The 24,562-nt window shown below is 47.9% G+C and overlaps 1 protein-coding gene across 1 annotated transcript in view; it reads right to left on the bottom strand.

Moving 5' to 3' along the window:
• Nucleotides 1-8,363: 8,363 nt before the first annotated feature.
• LOC146869159 (uncharacterized) overlaps nt 8,364-24,562 on the bottom strand; it is a 140,625-nt gene continuing 124,426 nt past the window's right edge. Inside the window, exon 4 of the mRNA XM_085653403.1 lies at nt 8,364-10,312. Coding sequence (XP_085509529.1) covers nt 10,086-10,312 — 227 coding nt within the window. The 3' untranslated portion in view covers nt 8,364-10,085. The remainder of the gene's footprint in view (nt 10,313-24,562) is intronic.

The raw sequence follows: 24,562 nt of genomic DNA, 5'->3' as shown, positions 1-24,562 counted from the left end.
AAGGCCTCTGCAGTAAATGAAGTAAATGAAGAAATAGTTGCCACATCGGCTCTTGATGATGAGCAACCTATGTCACAAATCAGTCCCTGCTCCAGACATCGGATATCAGATAATACAAGATGTGCTGGTCGTCCTGACACTGAAGGCCTCACTCACTGAAGGCCTCACTTCCAGACTTGTCCGGTTGCATAGCAACCCTCTCCACGTCAGTTACACGTCATGCTCGAGTTGAGCACAAGTAAGGCAAAGTTCCAGTACAATTCCAGCAGATCACGCAACCCCCTCCAGGTATCCACCCACACATGACAAATTACCCATTATCATCAAGTGGACGCCCACATGGACGCCCACCTTCACGCCTACTTACACGCCCACATGCTCTTATCTCATTCTCTCTTGCTCTTTTGCTTACGTACAATTGAGAGATGTATATATACTGTACTCTGTGAATAATGTTTTGAGAATATTGAGAATACTTTTGAGTCCATTCCATATCCTTTGTGGTGATGGTAATATTCTCCCTTTGACTCGAGTTATTGGAATAAAGCCCTTTATGAACCTGATACCACAGACTCAGCCTCTTGCTTTATGCATGATCCTATTTATATTCTGAAATACATAGAGCGTAATATTTTATTTACGACAATATACCAGGCCAACTTCTCACAGGCGCTAGTCTAGAAACTATCCCACACCCTGACTGTCAGAGCAGCCCCTCTAGCGCTGCCCTGGAGGCCGACTGTTGAGATTACACAAACATGGTAAAAAAAGAAAAATGTAAAATTAGAAAGGATGAGGTGACTTATCTGGGACATACAATAAGTGCTAAAGGTATAACTCAGAAGAAAAGCATTGTGACTGCAATCGAAAAGGCGAATAGACCACATACCAAGGATGAATTAAAATCGTTCTTGGGTCTAGCAGAATATTGTGCTAAATTTGTAAAGGGATTCACGGAAATTGTGGAGCCATTAAGGAAATTGTTAAAAAAAAAAAAAAAAAAAGGAGTTGAATTTGCGTGGAGTACAGCATGTGAAGATGCGTTGTTGCTTATAAAAATGTGGATTATTCACGCTCCAACACTAGGACATTTTGATGTGACGGCAAAGACATATCACAACGGATGCTAGCAAAGTGGGAATTGGTGCGGTGCTGACACAAGTTAAAGATGGCTTTGAAAATTGGTTTTGCCTCTAGGAGACTGCAAGGAGCGGAATCTACATATTCTGTAATTGAAAGAGAAGCTTTGGCTCGTTGTTGGGGAATCAATAGGTTCAGGTTTTACGTGTGGGGAATTCCTTTCAAATTAAGAAGGGATCACAAACCATTGACATTCATTTTTAAAGGTGGTAGAGGATTGGAGGAAATGTTGCACCGCGCATCTCTAGGTGGTTGCGATCAGTAATGGATTATAACTTTGAGGTAGAGTTTGTGAGAGGTAGTAAACATGTGGTTGCTGATTTTTTTATCAAGATTACCTGAAAACGATGAGGATGGAATTGCAGAAGTTGCCAGAATTGGAATGTTTGCTAGTGGAGAGATGGCTATAATCGCTGAGGAGTGGATGGCTGCGAGGGAAGATGTCAGAATGGACGAAGAAAAAGAGAAGGTTGTACATGGTTGGAGTGAAAGTGGTGAAATGAATGCTGAATTACGTGAGTATTTTCAAGTCAAAGAAGAATTAAGTATAATTGATGGAAAGTTAATGAGAAGAAATCTGCTTGTGCCTCCTAAAGGTATTTGCTCTAGAATTCTCAATATTGTCCATGAGGGTCATTTGGGACGTGGTATTGTGAAAAGGAAAGTCAGGCAATCATACTGATGGCCTGGCATTGATCGGGATGTTGAGGAAAAGGTGAAGAATTGCTCGATATGTGCCAATAGTGATAAAACCAAAGTAGTTCGGGAGCCTCCTTTGGATATCATGACTTTTCCAGAGAGGCTCTGGGAAAAGTTAGCCATCGATTTTTTAGGACCTGTATCTAAGCTAGGATCGAACAGCAGATTAATTTTAATCTTAGTAGATTATCATACAAAGTGGTTTGTGTTTAAAGATGTTGGTGAAGTGAAGATTGAGTTCTTGAAAGAAGCTTTTATGGAAGAAGGAATACCCAAGAAAATTGTATCGGATAATGGAGTACATTTTGTATCTAGAGAAATGAAAGATTATCTCTGTGGAATGGGGATAGTGCATGATAAGGTGGCTCTTTTCCGACCTCAAGCCAACAGGTTGGTAGAAAGAGTAAACATACAACTATCCCTTGCTAATCAACGTCCATGGAAGAGAGAGTTGAGAAGGATGATGCGGACGCATAGAACAACTCCCCATTCAGTGATGGGAGTTTCTCCTTTTGTTTCCTTAAAAGAAGAAATCCTGGAGTGAAAGAGTGTCCGGTGTGGCTGAAAGGAGTTGTAACTAATGTTAAGGTGGATCGAGAAGAGATTCAGAAGAATGTTTTAAGGTCTCAAATCAAAAATATGATGTATTACAATGAAAAGAAGGCTGTGAAGCGATGTTGTCTTTAACCTGGAGATTGGGTGGTTGTGAAGTTCAGAGGATTTGTTTGTAAAGGTCAGAGTATTCTGCTCCTTACAAAGTGAAAGAAGTCATGCGCAGTGTGGTGTTTTTAAAGAATGGTACCACAAGAAGTATGGGTGATGTCTGCATGATCCAGGGTTAAGATATTGTGCTATTATTCTTAGTCTTGTTACTCACTGTCTTTAGTGTAAATGTATTTTATTTAATCCTTATTTTGTTCCATATGTTATTTCTGATTTTGTTAATATTTTAAAAGGGGAAAGATTTGTAAGGACTTGATGATGAGCATAGAATGTATGAGGACATTGATGACATTGGATAGAACCTGGGAGTTTGAAGAACAGCAAGTGAGCACTGCTCAGCTGGGGATGCTGTGATTGTAAGCTGTTGATTAATAAACCTCACCTGAACTACAAGAATAAAGAGTTCGTGAATCTTTACACCCTGTCAGAGGAGCCCCTCTAGTGCTGCCCTGTAGGCCGACCCTAGTGCCTACTGCACAAGCATAGATATAGGCGCTAGTCTAGAAACCATCCACACCTTCACTGGCAGAGCAGCCCCTCTAGTGCTGCCCTGTAGGCCGACCGTAGCGCCAGCTGCAGAAGCACGGGCCTAGGCGCTAGTCTAGAAACCATCCCACACCCTGTCAGAGCAGCCCCTCTAGCGCTGCCCTGTAGGCCGACCCTAGTGCCTACTGCACAAGCACATACCTAGGCGCTAGTCTAGAAACCATCAGAGTAGCCCCTCTAGCACTGCCCTGTAGGAGGACCCTAGCGCCTACTGCACAAGCACGGATCTAGGCGCTAGGCTGAAATCACTGGAGCCCATACAAACTCTCTCGAGCTTACAGGCCGAGCCTCTCTAGAACACCTGAGCTCAGAGCAGCCCCTTGGGCACTGATATGCCGACGCTCTCCCTCTTGACACGCTTGCACAGTCCAACCTACACAGCCGCTTCACGCTCGAGTGAGGTGATAACGAATAAACAAAACCAACCTGGGCTATACTAAAGCGGTGTCACCCATGTAAGTTTCTATTTTATGTATAGGATTTCGGGGCATATTATCAAGAAACGGCGTTAAAATTATCACCGCTTTAGCGGCAGAAAACTGCCACTAAAGTGGCGATAATGAGCTTGATAATATGCCCTGGAGAATTCCCATAGAAGCCCATGTTCTGGTGTCAACATGGCTTCTATTGGAATTCTCCAGGGCATAGTATCAAGCCCATTATCGCTGCTTTAGCGGCAGTTTTCGGCCGCTAAAGCGGTGATAATTTTAACGCAGTTTGTTCCATATGAAGTGACGTATTGTTTGTACACAATGAAAAATCACTGTAAGCTGCAGCTCATCTGGTGGACTGCATCTGTGCATATATCTGCCTCATAATTCATGCAAGTATTATATTAACACTCACAATGCACAGCTATTAGTGTGGGAAGCCTTTCCCCCGATGGCTTCTACGAAAACAACGCAACTCACAGGTTCATATTTCACTTCCCCTCCAAGGATGTGCTTTACGTTGCAAACACCCTACAGCCGGGTGTGGTGAGAAGGCCTCCCCTGAAGCCCCCTATATGTACATTATGTATTTGGCCGGGTGTAAGAAGGACAAAGTACAGGCCAGACTGGTGCAAAATGTGTCTTTCTTCTCAGTAACTCTTCGCCCCACAGGGATTCACGCATTTCATAAAATAGCTTAATACAAAGCTATTGGCACCGGGCAGCTTGGGTTCGAGGACATGGGCACCCCTCAGCCCAGGACCCCCAGGGTGCCCACCCTCACCCGTTGCTTCCCCGTCACTGAGACCAATGGAAGGAGCCTTGTGAAGAGGTTTTCCAACCTTAAACCATCATCTGATGCGTCAAGGCGCTGTACGGGAGTTTGTGTAAAGGAACAGTGGGTGGAGGTCGGTCTGAGAGGTGGGGTGCAGGTTGTTGAAGGAGTGGGCTGCTAAAAAAATAGTTACAGGTGTATTTCTTTTATTAACTCGTGTAAAAATGAAATAAAACCGTGCTTGAACCTATAATGCGGATTTCCGACAAGGGAGGGATGTTCAGGGGTCCACCTGCTCCTGCCGAGAGCTGGGCTCACATGCAGACCCCACACAATGTCACAGAAAGAAAACTTTATTCACAGTCTCTTAAAGTGCATGGAACATTGTGCACAGAGTGCAGGTCACATCCCGAAATTGAGACATTCACATGTGTGGTTACAGGTAGAGCACCTTGTAGAGCAGAGCAAGCTGCAGTTTAAAAAATCCTTCAAAGAGAATTACATATATACAATAATTGACTTTAGAGACCAACTCTCTTTTAAAAGCACAGTTATAATATGCTGTGTTTGAAAACAGAGAAATACAATACATCTTAAAGTCATCATTTTATATACAACAGCATGAAAATGTACCCAACACTCAGTGCAGGTCTTCAGACATTTTATAAAGTGCTTTTCGCACTAAGATTAAAGCACAGACGGGGTCAGTCTCGGGTGCGAGAAGGAAGCGCCTGGGACCGGTACATCTCTGGAGACCCTGACACGGTGTTCTGCTCGATTTTCCCGGCCTTCTTGTGAGGAAAGGTGATTGAATATGACTTCAGTCTCTTACCATTCAAGTCTAAGAGTTAGAGTAGTGAATGGAGCCTATTTACTAGGCACTTCAACATGATCCTGTGCTCTTTCCCATAGATCAGGGCTTGCATACATAGCCTAGGGGATAGATTTGTTACTATTAGGGATAATTTGTCCTGTAGTGAGGGTATTTCATGGAGCCGTGCTGAATTCAGGCCTGGTAGGCCTCAAACGGGAGAGACTCCATCTTTCTTTCTGCTCCGGCAGCTTGGGATGCTTCTAGGTCAAATGTAATGTTTTAGTTATGAGGTGTTATTCGCTTGGAGAGAACCGGTTCAGGCCGGCCCTTATCGAAGGATTGTATTTTTTTCTTCATGCCGAAGACACTACATCAGGCCGGCCGGCTGGGAACGTGTCCTTGGTACGGGGAGGTACAAGAATTTGGTGGGCGGCAGGTTACGGGCCGGAATTTTCCATGAGGAAACGCACCTCTATATTAGCAAAAGTCTGAGGCAGTTATATGTTCAGTCCGTAGGCGGCATCTAGCCGTTAGCAGAAAAGCTACTACTTATTCCAGGGAAGACAGACGCCATCTTGGAGGCGGAGAAAAACCGAGAGACAGATACTCTCCTAGCCGAATAGCCAGAGAGGAGAGAGTAGCCGATAAGGAAGAGGTCCCAGTGACTCAGAGAAGGGTGTCGTGACTGCGGAAGTGTGACTCCCAGGCGAGCCGAGGCACAGACGGGAAGGAAACCTAGATGACCACTGAGTGCAGGCTACACACTATTAAGGTGATGTCGACCCTTTCTTATTAGAGTGCATAACTTAATCTTTCACTTTTCTTTGCAGGTTATGTGTTATATTGTAATGTTATGTGATTGCGTATGTAATGAGTAATAAAGTATCCAGTTTGTAGTGAACCAACATTTGCTGCGTGTTCTTGTATGAGAGGGTAGCCTGTTCTTCTAGTCAGCTGCGGCTACACGAACAGATGTTAACCCTGATCAGGTAAGTGGTAACTGAATAAGGGAGAGAGGAGCCCCTCGAACCGGAGAACAGGCTATGCTCGAACTGGCAGTCCTTGTGTGATCTGATGAATAGTGAAGACTGATTCCCTTTTATATGTTATGGTGATCATAGGATGAACTGTCGTATGAACTGCCGTCTGGGTAGAGAGGTCTGGATCCGTATGGGATCGCGAGGCCGCCACTTGTGATACTGCCGTCTGGGTAGAGAGTTCTGGATCCGTATGGGATCGCGAGGCCGCCACTTGTGATACTGCCGTCTGGGTAGAGAGTTCTGGATCCGTATGGGATCACGAGGCCGCCACTTGTGATACTGCCGTCTGGGTAGAGAGTTCTGGATCCGTATGGGATCGCGAGGCCGCCACTTGTGATACTGCCGTCTGGGTAGAGAGTTCTGGATCCGTATGGGATCGCGAGGCCGCCACTTGTGATACTGCCGTCTGGGTAGAGAGTTCTGGATCCGTATGGGATCGCGAGGCCGCCACTTGTGATACTGCCGTCTGGGTAGAGAGTTCTGGATCCGTATGGGATCGCGAGGCCGCCACTTGTGATACTGCCGTCTGGGTAGAGAGTTCTGGATCCGTATGGGATCGCGAGGCCGCCACTTGTGATACTGCCGTATGGGTAGAGAGTTCTGGATCCGTATGGGATCGCGAGGCCGCCACTTGTGATACTGCCGTCTGGGTAGAGAGTTCTGGATCCGTATGGGATCGCGAGGCCGCCACTTGTGATACTGCCGTCTGGGTAGAGAGTTCTGGATCCGTATGGGATCGCGAGGCCGCCACTTTTGATACTGCCGTCTGGGTAGAGAGTTCTGGATCCGTATGGGATCGCGAGGCCGCCACTTGTGATACTGCCGTTTGGGTAGAGAGTTCTGGATCCGTATGGGATCGCGAGGCCGCCACTTGTGATACTGCCGTCTGGGTAGAGAGGTCTGGATCCGTATGGGATCGCGAGGCCGCCACTTGTGATACTGCCGTCTGGGTAGAGAGTTCTGGATCCGTATGGGATCGCGAGGCCGCCACTTGTGATACTGCCGTCTGGGTAGAGAGTTCTGGATCCGTATGGGATCGCGAGGCCGCCACTTGTGATACTGCCGTCTGGGTAGAGAGTTCTGGATCCGTATGGGATCGCGAGGCCGCCACTTATAAGAGGTCTTGATATGTATGAGTAGGAATTCCCTGTCCTTAGGTGGTAGATATATGTGGTTACCTATTGTAAATAGGCCCTAGGGAAGGGGAGGGGGTAACGTTCTGTCTGGGTTAGTGAGGCTCTGATGAGCGGGTTCTATCTGAAGGAAACCTAAAGCAGAACACACGGGTCACTTTATGTGCAGCTGCTCACTGGACAAACGCCCATATGGACTATTCCCTGGTGACTCCACGGGGGTTCAGACACTGGTGCAGGACACACTGTACTGATGGGCCGTCCCCCACACTTCTGCTTATTGCGCCCTGACAAGCCCCTCACCTGATTATAGAGCCCGGACCCCCTAGGATGTCCCCCGCCCCAACCTCATGAAATCCCACAATCAAAACTTGCTAATCCAAGAGTTTGAGTAAAAAACGGCCATGTTTTATAACAATCAACACACATAAACACGACAAAATGCAGTTATAAAATTCACATTTACAAATTCAGTATTTACACTTTTAATATCTACAATCTTAATCACAGATCATAACCACCGGTTATGCAATATTTACTTGCTCCAGCACCAAGAGGCCCTCTGGCTCACATCTCCTAAACTGAGAACCACGCAAGGCGCAACCCACCTGCGTCCTTGAGCGGTGAGCCCCAGCCCTCTGGTCCTTGTCCGCCATTTATGGGGTCCACCCCTCTACCACCAGGCTGCCTAGGAGGCTCGTAGGGAATTACCAGGGGCCGCTGCCCCATGACCTAGAACGTGACCTTGCGCTGTTGCCTTCCCGCCGGTGTCCCCATTCTCCCTGATGAGAGCTTACCGTCTCTCCCCTCAGTGCTGGCCTAGGGAGTATGTAAGAAGGCCTCCCGTTAACCCTGCAAATCAATGTTCTGTGGCCTCTTTTCCGCCACTCTCCCCTCCTATCCTTCCCCAAACCACTAATCTCAGGGACGGGTGGGTGGGAGATTGATAAAACCCCGTAAGATCCTGGGGCCTGGCGCGGGAGAAAGAGGATGTTCCAGGTGGACCCCAGGCCTAAATAGCCCCCCCCCCCTGGCTCCACCCCTCCCCGCACCTGCCGGAAACACGTCACGATCGACCCGGAAGTAATTGATATGGCCGGCAGCAAATCGGGCTACACGGCCGGACTATGGGGGTGTGGCGTGGGTCCCGGGGGCCGGCCCTAAGGGCGTGCTTGTTGAATCTCGTGCTTTTCAAATAAAGTCCTTAGTGTCCATCTTTTGACTTTCCTGCTGTGTATTTCTGGTTCTTCACATGCACGTGCACTCACACACGCCCTCAGGTACTTGTGCACATAGATTTCAAAAAGCGTCTGATTTTCAAACCTATATGATTTTAGTGAGCTGATGCTTACATGGCAAACTGTTCCAGCACCACAGGTTATTGGGGGCGGGGTTATTAAATACCCACCAGTAGTCGCCCATCCTTCAAACGTGGGACCCGCCCTGGCCTCCTGGACTGTAAACAGCGCACGTTTAATATGAAAGCTCAACCACAGATTCGTGGATATTTCCAAACCATTCACGGAGTGTCCCTTGGCCTGGGCCCCTCCCTTTGTGTTAAAAATGGTTAGGGTTTCACTTTTATTACTTAATCATCTTCATAACTCTCGATTGAGGTCACTAGAGTTGTTCTGTGCACCTTTTTACTCCCTCATCCATCAAAAGGACACGCCCCGGTGAGTAGGATCACAGCATGTTCATGGTCTGTGAACAAGAAGCAACCATGCTCTCGTCCGACCAAGGTCTTCTGGGAACAGATCCTGGCACTTTAGGAGTCACTGAAATAGACGAAAGTTCCGGAAATGCGATGACTGGTTCAATTCAGGTTCAGAGGCATCTCTCAGACACAGTAAAGGGTCAGTCAATGAATCTGTTCTAAGCGTGAAAAGGGCCTCGCTTCTAAAGGATGAAGTCTATACTAGAGTGACATCGTATGGAGACCCCCTCATACAGAGGGCTCTTGAACAGAACAAACAACCCTGGAGTTCACACTGACAAAATGCAGTGACATGGGTTCACGAGGCGAGGACTGGTCCAGAGTGTGGGCGTGGCCACTCGCGTAGCAGAGGCATCTTTACAGAGGATACCAGATCCACACATGCCAGCTACAGGCAACACCAAGAGTTAGTGCTTCTCTTTTGGGAAAGGTTTACAACCATTACCCACAACTCCAAATCCAGCAAAGGCCAGAATCTGCACCCCCACCACTCACCTGACCTGCACCCCACCACTCACCTGACACCCTTTACACCGAGGGAAAGTCATTAGCATTGTAAAGGAAGACATGCTTTTAGTGTGATAAGTCCTGAGTAGGTCAAAACTGGTCTGGAGTTCCTTCTGGAGGGGGTGATGCCTGGCAGTGTGGGACGGACTAGTCCTATAAGGAGTAAGGTCGGTACTGATTTGCACAAGGAAGGCCTTTATCTAGAGAGGCATGGTGTGTGAAAAACAATGGAGTGGAATGTGATAAAGTGACTGCCAGTGGCTGAGATTAATTCGAGCAGCGGAATCTTTGCAAAAAGTGGCCATCCGGATCAGAGAAAAAAAAGTACTCCGAGAAGAGACGCAGGGATAAAAAGCCTTCGCTTCCTACACATCTGGGGAGCAGCCCAGGCCATGTCACACCGGGAACCGCAGACATGCGCAAACTGTGAGCTATGGCAGCCCCTTGTGCCCGATGTACAGCTCGGCCCAGGACAATCCTTCGGAGAAGAGGGAGTAAAACACAGGGTCTGGAGAGAGTGAGGCCACTGAGTGACCAGAAGATATTTACGAGTCTTAACTTCAATGTAACTCTGAGGTTTGAATTACACCGACGCCTCCATCCATCCTCTTCGCTCCTTCCTGGGACCCCTGGCTCGTGCTGCTCTCGACGTCACTTCTGGTGCTGGACCCAGGGGTAAAAAAGCGCTTTAAAGGTTCCCGTTTCCATATCACTGCCGCCACCACCAGCAGCACCGACACCAGCACCGGCAGAACCAACCAAACAGGCTGGAGCATCCGATGAACATCTAAAACAGAAATACAAAGTATAAATATATTGTGCACAAAGGATCCTGAAGCCATTCATGGGCAGAGAGCTGGGGGAGGGGAGGGGGGTTCAGTCACTCCTCAGCACAGCCAGAGGTGGCACCCTTCGGGGTCAAGTGCTCCCCACAAACACAGCTTCTAGGCACTTCATGAACCCTGCGTCTCAGCATTCACAGGTCATATTTTACAACGTGTGGGCAGGAGCTCTGGTTAGATAGCCCCCCCCACCCAAGAACAGAGCAGCACAAGGGTGTGTTAAATGCCCACCATTAACCTTTTAAATGCTACAATCAAATTTTAATTTGGTACAAACATGCCACCATGCATTCGCTTTCTTGACAATGGAACGGGCTTGGAAAGAGATTTGAATGCTAGGAAATTAGACAGGGAGGCGCAAGAAATAATGAATAGTTACTTGAAAAAGAAAAATAAAGGAACGGGTTTGGCAAATTAAGTTAGGTGCTAAAAAGAAGGGAGGAATTAACAAGGCAGGAAATAAAAGCATATTTCTTTATAAGAATTGGAAAAACACCAACCCAGTGATTTTGTAAGAAGCTAAAAAGAGTAAATACCAATAACCACTTATTTTTCCCCCGTTGTTTAAAACATTGGAATAAAAAAGCAAACTGAAAGCAGGGAAGCCTAATTATAATGCATGTGATTCTATTCCTTCTCAGCTCAAGAGAACATGCCAGGCAGCTACCGGTGTCTGCTTGAAGTAGAAGAAATGTAAGGGCATATGTTTCAGAGCCAAAACGTAAGCGGTGACACACTTTATTCACACTGTACGATGCCCACTCACCATGAAAGATGCAATTACAATGAAAGTCTAGTTTGCCACGCATCGTTCAGGCCTCGCAGCATCAGCAGCAGGGGACTGAGCTCCCCAGCGCTCTGTCAGTGAACGGTCTTCCCTTGCACCCCAAGCAGCAAGGACACCGGTTACGAGTATCACTAGCTGGGCTGGTTATATTTTGCTCCACCTTCCTTCCTCCTCATCCCAGATCCAGAGCTGCCTACTGCAAGATGCTCTTATCCGGAGGAAGCAGGCTTTAACAGGCACTGTAATCGCCTTCCGATGGAATGCACCTGATCAGCTTCTTGGGCTCATCTTGCAATGCCTTGACAAAGAGCAGTAAGGTACGACAGCAGTGCCGCTTCAGGGCGTGAATTGTTCTTGTTTCTGCTGGGGGAGGGGATGATTTGAGTGAGTACCTAGTAGGTAAGGCAGTGTCTGTGCATGTGTCACGGTGTGTGTGCGTGTCTCCGTGCAGATCTACCGTGTCTAAGTGACAGTCACTACGTCATTGTGTGGCTGAGTAACTAAATGTGCGTGTCTGGTGAAGGTTGGTTTGTGTGTGAGGGTGTGTGTGTATATGTAGTTCGTGTGCGTGTTTAAGTGAGTAACCATTGAAGTGTAGATTTAATCGCTTGGTTTACAGTAAACTACATGCCACTGAGACAATGAAAGTGAATTGAAAAACTCTGTCACAATATATCCACAGTTCCCCATTTTCCCAGACACGGTGATGCGAGTAGTTTTCTGTAACCAGCCGACACTGAGGACAAGGGAGGTCAGCCGGGCTGGCGCGCAGTGCACTCGCATGACGGCGTGCTTTCACTTTAAACTGCATTTAAAGTGAAAGCACGCATGTCTAAACAAGATGGCGGCGGACTGTCCACTGTCCTTACATACACGCGCATGCTGTTAGGTTTGGACGAATGGCGAGAGCAGCCATCTTTGTCCATCCCTACGCGTACATGTAAGGCTTTGGCAGAATCAATTGCAAAAGGTCCTCTCCATGGCGAGGGCGGCGCATGCGCTGCTTTCGCCAGGCGAGACCATAAAGGGCAACAACAAATATGAGTAAATCAATAAAAGTAGGGAAAAGCCCCCAAAATGTAATAAAAGGTTTTTAAAAATGTTTAAAAACCAAATCCATTAATAGGTGATTCTACATGGAAAGATCTGTTGAATCCGGTCCTCAAAAGGAGGTGATCGCTGCCCTGAATCCTGGCTCAGCTCGAGCTCCTGTTACAACCTTCAGCCCATAACAATCCGGGGTTTCATGTGGCTTCTGCCGGGCTTCCTCCCTTGAATGTGGCATTAGAGCCAGAGCTGCCAACTTTGAAGCTGGGGAACCAAGTTTGAATCTCGGCGTCTGCTCAACATCCTGTGATACTGGGCAAATCACTTAATCTCCCAATCTCTATATATAATGAATTTGGTCTTCTGTAATGTAACTGGTGCACATCTAAAGAGCTCAAAACCCTCTGGGGCAAGTCCCTGCTGTATGGAAACTGCAGAGAAATGCACCAAGAGCTTAAAAAAAGCATTGGAATGAAAAACAGAAGCAAACAGCCATTAAGTACCTGATGTGTACAACGTGAAACCAGAAAATCGTGATCAATTTCAGCTTCTTTGCTAAAATTGGGTGATCTTAGGCAAATATTTTATTTGACCAAAACTCCCTCTAAGGTCGAAACCTACCAGACTGCGCAGCTGCATGGTTTGCTAAAGACACCGTGAGGACAGTCGGAAAGCTTCCCTGGGAATACATTCCGCCGGCTGCTTACCATTGGTTTGGTGGTTTCTAACTCACATTTTCTGATTTTCTATTTGTTGTCTTAATCTGTTTTACTTGTTTTAGGTAGTTCATTTCAGTGCACTGTACAGAGCTTGCCTCCCTCAGAAGCCTGGTCATAGTGACACTAGTCTAGGGAGACACATTGAGTCAATTAGAGGTGTGCTTGCTGCGTTTGTTTCCCCGTCCTGGCCCTAAAAGGCGGGTCACAGTTTCCTAGATTTGGCCCTGGTGTTAGCCAGGTGACTAATTGCTGTGTCCTGGAAGTCGCCTGTGCTGGTGAGGTGGGAAACAGCTTTTCGAGACTGGGCCAGAGCGGAGGGTTTGGCACTCTGCAGGGAGCAGGCGCGAGGGGTCCATAGACATCCAACAGCCCTGTTATAGGCGGAAGTGCTAGACGCTTTGATAGTCCTGGGGACCAGGTTTCTACATCCCCAGAGCGTATGAGGTCAGAGGTTGAGAGCCTCGTGAGGGAGCCTGAGACTGTATGAAGGGATGGCTGTGACCCTGGGGGTGGGGCTGAGGCGGATGGAGCTATGGAGCTAGTATCCCTCCGCCCGCCCCCCCCCGAAGCCTTGGCCCATGGTGGACCTTGGATGATCTTTTACTCTGGGCTCTGCGTGGCAGGTTGTGTGATTGGACCTGATGTGTGTGATCCTCTCCCAGCCCCCCCTCCCCACTGACTAGTTCTTCTTCTTTGTTTGGGGCAATACCCCCGCCTGGGACCCACTGTTTGTTTATTGGTTGCATTTTCAATTTGTATTGTTCATACATATAATGCTGATTTCACCGCACATGATTGTCCCCCTCCCTGCGCAGGCCTGAAAACTGTGGCCAGTAGAAAGGGCAGGTGTGTGCGTAGTAATTTTATATATGTTTGTATCAAAGGCCACGTTAAGTGATTACCCCAAGAGAGGCACGATGGCAAAGGTTTCAATGATAGGTTTAATTACTTATTTGTGTGCGATGTCTTAGGAATGCGAATCGACACATTTAAAAAAACAAGCATTTGCAATGCAATAGGTCTCGCATTAGTTAAATGGAGAGCTATTGAAATTGCAAATTGAAAAGAAATGCAGCGTCCACCTGCCTTTGTTTTTCTATTTATTGACTTTTGTGGCAATGGTGACACGCTGCACTTTAGCTTTAGATGTTTAAAGCTAAAGCACGGTGTGCCGCCATTGCTGCAAAAGTCAATATATAGAAAAAAAGTTGTGCGGCCGCCGGATTTTAAAATATTTTTTTACTATTGTAGCAATCGCCGCATGCCGCGCTTAAGCTTAATATGTTTAAAAGTAAAGAGCAGCGTAGCACGATTGCTATAAAAGTAAAGAAATGTGGCATCCGCCCTCCTTTGTTTTCCTATTTGTTAGATGTTTAAAGCTAAAGCGTGGCGTGCCGACATTGCCACAAAGGTCAATCATTAGAAATATAAGTTTTGCGGCCGCCGTCTTTTTTTCTATTAATTTACAATTGTAGCAATCGCACCAAGCTGCGATTTAGCTTAAACTCTTTAAAAGTAAAGCATGATCTGCCGCGATTGCTACAAAATTAAATAAAAAGAAATACAGCATTCACCCGCTTTTGTTTTTTTAATTTATTTTTTGTAGCAATGACGGCATGTCACGTTTTAGCTTTAGATGTTAAACACTAAAGGGTGGCGTGCCGTCATTGCCACAAAAGTCAATAAATAAAAAAAAAAAGCTGTGCGCGCACCATATCTTTTTTAATTTATGTACTTTTGTAGCAATCGCAATACACCGCATTTTAGCTTAAGATGCTTAAAACTAAAGCGCAGCATACAGCGATTGCTACAAAAGTAAGTAAGCACTGCAAAGAAAAAACAGGAAGGACAGCAACAATAATGGTTAGGAAGGATAGAAAATAAGTGAAAATTCCATAGTTTTAATTTTGAGCGCACCTATGAGGGTTATATTGTGGTAGGAAGGGGCCATCGTATTTCCTAGTTGTTGTGTGATTGCAGGGGGTGTTGGGGGAATGGATACAAACCTGGGCTAAAATTTGAATCCTCTGGTAAAGCTATACTTAGAATACTGTTTTTAGGTCAAGCCTAGCGTTGCAGCGCATGCACTGCCCGCTTTGCGAGGCATGCTGTATCCAGTAAAGTGTGGAAGCTCCACCCACTCTCCGCCCATCATTTTCATTGACTTGTGTCTTAAATGCTGCCTTCCGATTTGTTGTAGGCTTCTTAGTCCCTCCTTATGACAGCCATGTCGTCATTTTTGTCCTTCCATGGCTACTGGCCCCTTTACGGCACAGACTATTTTCTTCCCATCCCCACCACCCCGCAGTCCGATGCCTTCTCGCCCGCCCCCTCCTTCTTGCCTTGTCGCCCGCCCGCACTCTTGTTTGTAATGCAATAGGTCTCGCGTAAATGCGAGTACAATTCTTGTTGTTTTTAATCATGAGGTTGCCCTTTGCATGATGGCAGCTTCAAATGTTTGCCTATATCGCGCAATACTCATATTGCAAACAACAGTCAATATCATGATTGACTCCCCGTCTCGGTTTTCAAAAAGCTCTTTGATAATCCCCGTTCGAAGATGGCCCCTATATTTACATGCTTCCAGGCATGGTCAGGATAGTCCTACTTTTGTTTTGTCAACCAGGAAGTACACACGGTTTCGTAGGCACAACTCCCCGCTGCCACTCAGTGGGGAGAATTCCACAGTGCGCGCTGTGTCTTTTTAATCTAAGTTTATTTGGGGATAGTTTCCTTATATGCCCCATGATGTATGGGATAAGGGGTGCAGGGCACTGCCAGCAAAGTCCTAGGGTCCCCTTGTACTGACCTGGACCATGACTTTGCCACCATCTACGCTGAGGCACAGTGGGGAGGCTGAATCGGGACTGTCAGGATTGCAGTGATCCGGGAAGGAGTCTGACCGGATTCTCGCTGACCTCCAGCACAGTAAGAGCCTGCATCAGGAACTTACAAGCAGCTAGCGGACCTGGAGCCAGACCCAGGCGCTCTCATAGTGGTGCAGTCTAAGGCGCCTTGAAGCATTGCCCGGAAAGTACCATAGCGCTTCCTGATGGTGGAGCAGGACTCCCCGCACCTGCTGCTGGGCAGGATCTGCTTCCTCCTGGACTGCATTGCCTGCTTCCGAGGGAGGCGCCCCTGCCCAAGGCTCTGTGCAATGTGCCCTCCGATGTCCAGTACAAGATCTGAAAGGATTCCTCCCCGCCCTCCTCTTCCTCGGCAAGCAGGGGCCCCTTTCTGCCGGTCTTTGCGGCTCCATCCGACGGAAAGCATAACCAGAACAAGCTTTATTTTTTACCATGTATAGTTTTTGGAATTGGATCAATTGATGGGAGCCAGAAGTACAACTCGCAGAATAAAGTAAGTTATGCATTCAAAATCCAAGATGAGAGGTGGGGTTTTGGGCCTGACAGTTTAATTTTAGAATTTTGGAATTGATGCATTTTTATAGTATTTTAATTTATTTATTAACCATTTGATTAATTGAAATCATTACAGTAAAAGATATACAACTATTTGCCCGCCCTCCACTCTCCGACCTCATAGATAAAAAAGAGGTGGTGCCCAACCATGGGCAAATTGCAAACCCATAAGGCCGTATGAGTTGCAGTTGTAAAATATGAGTGGGGATGCCAATATCAATAAAGGCCCTTGCTATGCACTCCTTCTTGATGTAGATGGACCGTACTGTGCTATAACATTAAAAAGGGTAAGCTGCAGAGAGCGGTCCAATTAAATACCCATTGTTTAATTAGTCACACGTGGATTCAAGAGTAAAATCCCTCTGGTTTTCCCGAAAACACTCAAGACAAGCATTTACAATGCAATCGGCCTCGCATTTACTCGAGTTTGAGTTACTGACATTGCAAATGATAATGCCTTTTATTTTTGTTTTAGTTTTCAAAATCTAAAGGGCATTGTCATTTACAACGCCAATAGCTTAAACTGTCGTAAATGCGAGACTTATTGCTTTGCAAATGCTTGTTTTATGTGTATAAAGTGTCCTTCTCACTTTGAATTAGAGGACGTTGGCATGCGGGGAAGGTGCGGACGTTGGCATGCGGGGAAGGTGCTGGTGGAATAGCTGCTAGCATGACTGGTTTCCAGGGTAACTCTTCTCAGGGAGGTGTGGGGGGGGAGGGAGCGTGGAGACGGAGGTCTCGGCTGAGCCAGAGCTGCGCTGTTTAGGCCGGTGGCCAGGCGGGTGTCTCTCATTCCTCCTTACCAGCTGGGAACACTTCGCCTCAACCCGACGAAAGCTGCGGACTCCCGCAGAGCACCGGCAACTCTGGATCATAAAATATTAATTTTGTGTGCGGTTTGAAAAAATAAAGGACACGCTCTGCTGGGTTTCTCAATGAGATTTCTGTTTTTCCGCCGCCAGCCTCTCACCCGGGCTTTGCCAATGAGGCCTCTCCTTGCTGGATCGGCCCCTCTGGTGATTTTGACATGAAGTAATGGCGACACGTTGGACGGCCCCGGCGGTGCCCGATGGAGATGGCAACAGGAGGACGCAGCGCCACCTGGGGTCCGAGGACGAGGTAAGAGCCTACACGAGGCTCATTTTAAACAAGCTGTCGCCATTGTGGAAAAAATATAGTGCTTACCGACTAATGAAGGAGATCGTGTAATGCCGCAAGTAAAAGATTCAGTCTTGATGGGCGGTCCTAAAAGGAGACAGGGCGGTAACAAGGCAGGACTAAGAAGCCTCGTTATCAATCGGAAGCCAGCATTTACCATGGACGATGCCGCCGACCAATGAAAAATATGGGCGGAGCTTCCACGGCACTTCCACATCTGTCCCTACTACAATATGCCTCGCAAAGCGAGCAGCGCATGCGCTGCAATGCTAGGCTCGACCTAAAATTAGTACCCCTAGTCAAAGTATAGTGTCCACATGCTGCTATCTGGGTCTATGGACATTAGGTTTAAAGTCAATGGAGCTGGACGCAGGGGTGTCTGCTAACAATGCGCGAGCGGCTCTGCCTTCAGTAGCGCATGATGATTGACTGATCAGAAGCAGCTCTTATTGCAGAAACTATCGGAGATCCCAATGTTAGATCATGGCAAACAGTAAAGAAATACTACAAATGTACTTGGCTGTTTGGGTCTACAAAGACCATCCTTTTAAGATGTTCTCGTTGCAGCAGCTTACAACGGGGGCTTGGGAGCCACATTTTAACTATACTATTAATGGGAAAACGCTATAGGTCAACATACTTCCTTCTCTCCAGCCAACCAAAATTGTTGTTCTAAGCAGGAAAGCAGACCCTGGTAAGGTGACCCCTTCAGGATGCCAATGCCATGTGACCCCTTCAGGCAGCCAACGCCCTGGGATCCCCTTCAAGCAGCCAATGCCCTGGGATCCCTTCAGGCAGCCAATGCCCTGGGATCCCCTTCAGGCAGCCAACGCCCTGGGATCCCTTCAGGCAGCAAATGCCCTGGGATCCCTTCAGGCAGCCAATGCCCTGGGATCCCTTCAGGCAGCCAATGCCCTGGGATCCCTTCAGGCAGCCAACGCCCTGGGATCCCTTCAGGCAGCCAATGCCATAGGACCTCCCTTTAGGCAGCCAATGCCCTGGGATCCCTTCAGGCAGCCAAAGCCCTGGGACCCCTTCAGGCAGCCAAAGCCATGGGACCCCTTCAGGCAGCCAACGCCATGGGATCCCTTCAGGCAGCCAATGCCATGGGATCCCTTCAGGCAGCCAATGCCATGTGATCCCTTCAGGCAGCCAATGCCCTGTGATCCCTTCAGGACGCCAACGCCCTGGGATCCCTTCAGGACGCCAACGCCCTGGGATCCCTTCAGGCAGCCAATGCCATGGGATCCCTTCAGGCAGCCAATGCCATGGGATCCCTTCAGGCAGCCAATGCCCTGGGACCCCTTCAGGCAGCCAATGCCATGTGTCCCCCCTTCAGGCAGCCAATGCCATGTGTCCCCCCCCTTCAGGCAGCCAATGCCCAGGGATCCCTTCAAGCAGCCAATGCCATGTGACCCCCCTTCAGGCAGCCAATGCCATGTGACCCACTACAGGCAGCCAATGCCATGTGACCCACTACAGGCAGCCAATGCCATGTGACCCCCCCCTTCACGCAGCCAATGCCATGTGACCCCCCCTTTCAGGCAGCCAATGCCATGTGACCCCCCCCTTCAGGCAGCCAATGCCATGTGACTCCCCCCCCCCCTTCAGGCAGCCAATGCCATGTAACCCCCCCCTTCAGGCAGCCAATGCCATGTGACCCCCCCCTTCAGGCAGCCAATGCCATGTGACCCTCCCTTCAGGCAGCCAATGCCATGTGACCCCCCCCCTTCAGGCAGCCAATGCCATGTGACCCCCCCCTTCAAGCAGCCAATGCCATGTGACCCCCCTGCAGACAGCCAATGCCATGTGACCCCCCTTCAGGCAGCCAATGCCATGTGACCCCCTGCAGACAGCCAATGCCATGTGACCCCCTTCAGGCAGCCAATGCCATGTGACCCCCCTTCAGGCAGCCAATGCCATGTGCCCCCCCTTCAGGCAGCCAATGCCATGTGACCCCCCTTCAGGCAGCCAATGCCAAGTGACCCCCTTTATGTAAGCAAAGCTTCAAGGGGCTATGAGAATACATAGCGAGCTACGACCAATGGCAAAAAATGACAAATGGATGAGAGACGGGAGGACTAGATTTTAAGAGAAATATGTAGTAGCTTCCTGAACCTAGGAGGATTTGATTCGCCGCCGAGAGTCTAAGGTGGCAGCTTCTCAGTGGCCATCGAAAATGACCCATTGCGATACGAGACCGCTCTTATTGTGAAACTGCCAAACAATACAAAAAAGAAACATTGAATGAGCAGCGAGAGAAGGAGAGAGTTCACCCAGTAAGGCACGGTTTTTGTGTTTATCCTCTTGTGGACAGCAGTCCGTGCTTTGGAGATGATTAGAACAATAGAGGGACTGCAAGACCAGCGATGTGGACCAGTCTGGAGATGGCGATGACCACCCAAGCCGCTACTTTCCGAAGTTTAATTTCTCCTTAGCAGCCAGATAAATCGAGTATGTACAGTATAACGATGACTGAATGAAAGTGTTCACAGAATCAATGTGTGTATTCTGCTAAGAAACTGTAGTTTTTAGTTCAGGATGCCAGTCCGGTAAATCAGAGCTAGGAACTCTTGCAGCCCGGGGACAGGTCAGCTCAGTGTCAATACAGATACCAAGGTAGCAGAGAATTTTAGGAGAGACAGACTGTTAGAAATTAGGTTACTGGTTGACTGAGATGTGAGCAGTGGTCAAGCAGCAACCATTGATTGTAGGTCTTGGCCTTTTTGGCTAAAGTTCCCTAAACCTTTTGCTTTCCCCCCTAGACCGTTTTCCTGACAGAGTTGCCAATTTAGAGGCTTTGGGTACTTTGCCACTGCTGATCAGTGCCAAAGTACAAGTGTTCCCTGTGTAAAGTGTAATGGTAATTGGTTAGCCATGATTGGTATGTTTGCCTTACTAGTTAAGTCCCTAGTGATGTGCACTGTGTGTGCCAGGGCTAATAACGCAAAGGCGAGCAGAGAAGGGAACTCAGGCCTGCAGTGTAGGGCCTGAGCGCAGTGTGCTAAGTTAGCATGTTGTCCTGACAAGTGCAACCACTTGTCAGGCCTTACTTTCCCTTTTGCGTACACAGTGGGCACCCCGGTGGTAGGACCCGGGTAACCCCTGGGCAGGGTGCAGTGTAAGTAAAAGGCAGAACATATACTGAGGTGTGTGCTATGTCCTGACAGTGAAAAACACTCCATTTCGTTTTTCACTGGACAGAATGGGGAGGCTGGGTATTGTGTTTGTTAGCCTAGTTTCCTATAAGTTTAAAATGGAGAGGTGAAGTTTAGTATGTATGAACTCACAGTGTCATAACACATCTTTCTATGAAAGTGGTTTTGTCACTGTGTGTTCAGAAAACACTCTTTTAGCAAGTGGCTGAGTTTTGTGCTTTAAGCATTTCTGTGTGTCTCTGCTGAAAGTGGATTGACTGTCTGGATCTGAGAGGTGAGAGGAGCTTGGGGGGCGGGGGGGGAGTTCTTGACCCAAGGAAAGGGTTGAGATGGCACCAGGCTGACTGGCATCTGGAGAGTATGAGAGGAGAAACCCCCGGGAGGCGAAGAGGCCTGGGCTGGTGCTATATTCAACTGACCCATCTCCGGCTTAGTGATTAAGGATCCAGACCCCCAGTATCAAAGGGAGAAAGGTGACACTGGGAGGGAGACATCCAGAACTGATTTAGGCAGGGGTCAGGGACCCCTGAGCACAAAGAACTTCAAAGACATTTAGGGGTATAACTATTAGAGCTGAGACCCCTGAACGTTGGAATAGAAATGGATTGAGACTGAAAAGGCTTGGACCCATTTCGTGGTCAAGAGGAATCTCTGCTATGGAAGGAACAACTGAAGAGACTGCTGGGAAGGACCGACCCTTGCTTTGTGATCTGGGGCTTGTCTGCAGTTTGCTGTTTTAACCAAGGAAGAGGTTGTTGGGACTGTGCTTTGAGTGCTGGGTCCCCCTGCTTGAAGAAGACTGTGCTTTGTGCTGTGTCTTGTTACCCCAAGGGTCCGAGGTGAGCTGGCTCCTTGTTTGGAAACACGGGAACATCAACGTTTCTGGAGAAGTTTCAAGCGACGCGGTGGGTGCGTGTTGTGGCAGCTTGAGACCCTCGGAAGGCGTGCCCTGTAATCTTGGACACACGGAGAAGTGAGACTCGGACGCGCTGGGTGCGTGCCGTGGTGCACCACAGGCATTGGTGAAGAGCGCCTGGTCAACGTGTGCATCGAAGGTGAAGTGAGACTCGGACGCTCACGGTGCGTGTGGTGGTGCACAGGAGGCGTTGGTGAGGAGTGCCTGGTCAACGTGTGCATCGGAAGAGGAGTGAGTCTCGGATACGCAGGGTGCGTGTCGGGGTGCACCGGAAGCAATGGTGAAGAGCACCTGGGCATCGAGTGCACCGGAGAAGTGAGGCTCGGACACGGTGAGCGTGTCATTGAGAGGCCAAAGGCATTGGTGAAGAGCGCCTGGATATCGGGGCACCGGAGTGTGAGTAAGTCTCAGTGAAGCAGTGTGCGTGCTTTGGTGCAACCTGGGACAGTGGAGGTGATCGGCTGATCATCGTGTGCACCGGAATAAAGTGAGTCTCTGAAGCGCTGTGTGCATGTCTTGGTACCAACTGAGACTGCAGGAAGGAGTGCCTGGTGAATGTGCACTCGGAGTCGACGTGAAGTCCCATCAGCATTGCGTGTGTGGCTTCGTGCCAGAGGAGACCCGGAGGGTGCTGTGGTGAACGTGCACCCGGAGTAAGGTCATCTCAGAGGCGTGGGGTACGTGTGCCCTGCAGCTGCCTGGGACCTTCCTAACAGTCGCGGCCCAGACCGGCAGCCCCAGAGGAGCTGAACTACCAGGCCGACCCGCTGAGGCCCATTAAGAAAGTTCTGCACAAAAGGCCCAGTTAGCTGAAGGAGGAGAGGAGAGTGGGGTCGCGCCCCTAGGTAATGTGGCTCACTGCCTGGGCGCGGTTCGGGCTCGGAGGGACACCCTCTCGGCCCCTCAGTCCTTCTGGCAACGTGAGCCTTTGCTTCGGCTCGGAGTGGGGGCCCGTATTGACTAAAGGAGTGGCAGTACTGGGGCCAGAGTGAGAAGCTGTACTTTATGTCATCGTTCATACGAGTGGGGGGAAACTGTTAGCGAAGAGGCGGACTGTCGTAATACACATTGCCAATATTGCTAACGAACTGCCAGACTGTCTCATGACGCCTGACATTATTTCTGCATAACGAAGTACGTGATTGTAGCGGTGCGCATTGCATTATTCCTTCATTGCGAAGTACGTGATTGGGGTGTGGCGCATTGCATTATTCCTTCATTGCGCAGTACAGGATTGTAGCGGTACGCATTGCATTATTCCTTAATTACAAAGTACATGATTGCAGCGCTACGCATTGCATTATTTCTTCCTTGAAAGTAAATGATTGTAGCGCTACGCATTGCATTATTCCTTAATTGCAAAGTACATGATTGCAGCGCTACGCATTGCATTATTTCTTCCTTGAAAGTAAATGATTGTAGCGCTACGCATTGCATTATTCCTTAATTGCAAAGTACATGATTGCAGCGCTACGCATTGCATTATTCCTTAATTGCAAAGTACATGATTGCAGCGCTACGCATTGCATTATTTCTTCCTTGAAAGTAAATGATTGTAGCGCTACGCATTGCATTATTCCTTAATTGCAAAGTACATGATTGCAGCGCTACGCATTGCATTATTCCTTAATTGCAAAGTACATGATTGCAGCGCTACGCATTGCATTATTTCTTCCTTGAAAGTAAATGATTGTAGCGCTACGCATTGCATTATTCCTTAATTGCAAAGTACATGATTGCAGCGCTACGCATTGCATTATTTCTTCCTTGAAAGTAAATGATTGTAGCGCTACGCATTGCATTATTCCTTAATTGCAAAGTACATGATTGCAGCGCTACGCATTGCATTATTCCTTAATTGCAAAGTACATGATTGCAGCGCTACGCATTGCATTATTTCTTCCTTGAAAGTAAATGATTGTAGCGCTACGCATTGCATTATTCCTTAATTGCAAAGTACATGATTGTAGTGCTATGCATTGCATTATTCCTTCATTATGCAGTACAGGATTGCAGCGGCCCGCATTGCATTACTTCTTCATTGCAAAGTACATGATTGTAGCGCTACGCATTGCATTATTTCTTCATTGCAAAGTACGTGATTGTAGCGGTGCGCATTGCATTATTTCTTCATTGCAAAGTACATGATTGTAGCGCTACACATTGCATTACTTCTTCATTGCAAAGTACATGATTGTAGCTACGCATTGCATTATTCCTTCATTATGCAGTACAGGATTGCAGCGGCCCGCATTGCATTACTTCTTCATTGCAAAGTACATGATTGTAGCTACGCATTGCATTATTCCTTCATTACGCAGTACAGAATTGTAGCCGTGCGCATTGCATTATTTCTTCATTGCAAAGTACGTGATTGGGGTGTGACGCATTGCATTATTCCTTCATAGCGCAGTACATGATTGTAGTGCTCCGCATTGCATTATTTCTTCCTTGAAAGTACATGATTGTAGCGCTACGCATTGCATTATTTCTTCATTGCAAAGTACAGGATTGTAGCGCTAGGCATTGCATTATTCCTTCATTGCAAAGTACAGGATTGTAGCGCTACACATTGCATTATTCCTTCATTGCGCAGTACAGGAGTGTAGCGGCCCGCATTGCATTATTTCTTCCTTGAAAGTACATGATTGTAGCTGCGCATTGCATTATTCCTTAATTGCAAAGTACATGATTGTAGCGCTACGCATTGCATTATTTCTTCATTGCAAAGTACAGGATTGGAGCGCTACGCATTGCATTATTTCTCCCTTTGCAAGGTACAGGGGTGTATCGTTCCGCATTGTATTATTTCTCCTTTGCCCAGCACAGGATTGTATCGTTACACAGTGCATTATTGTTTGTCCATTGCAACGTGTGTGATTCTAGCATTGCGACCTACATAGCATTTTGAAAGCGTTGGTTGGGATTTGAACCTACCAGCCAGCCGGAACGAATATTAACCTTTATTATATGTTGGCTTTTGTATCA

Source organism: Triturus cristatus, chromosome 1_1, assembly GCF_964204655.1.
Source record: "Triturus cristatus chromosome 1_1, aTriCri1.1, whole genome shotgun sequence".
NCBI lineage: Eukaryota > Metazoa > Chordata > Amphibia > Caudata > Salamandridae > Triturus > Triturus cristatus.
The sequence above is the reverse complement of the archived record's forward strand: the minus strand, read 5'-3'. Positions and strand labels throughout refer to the sequence as shown.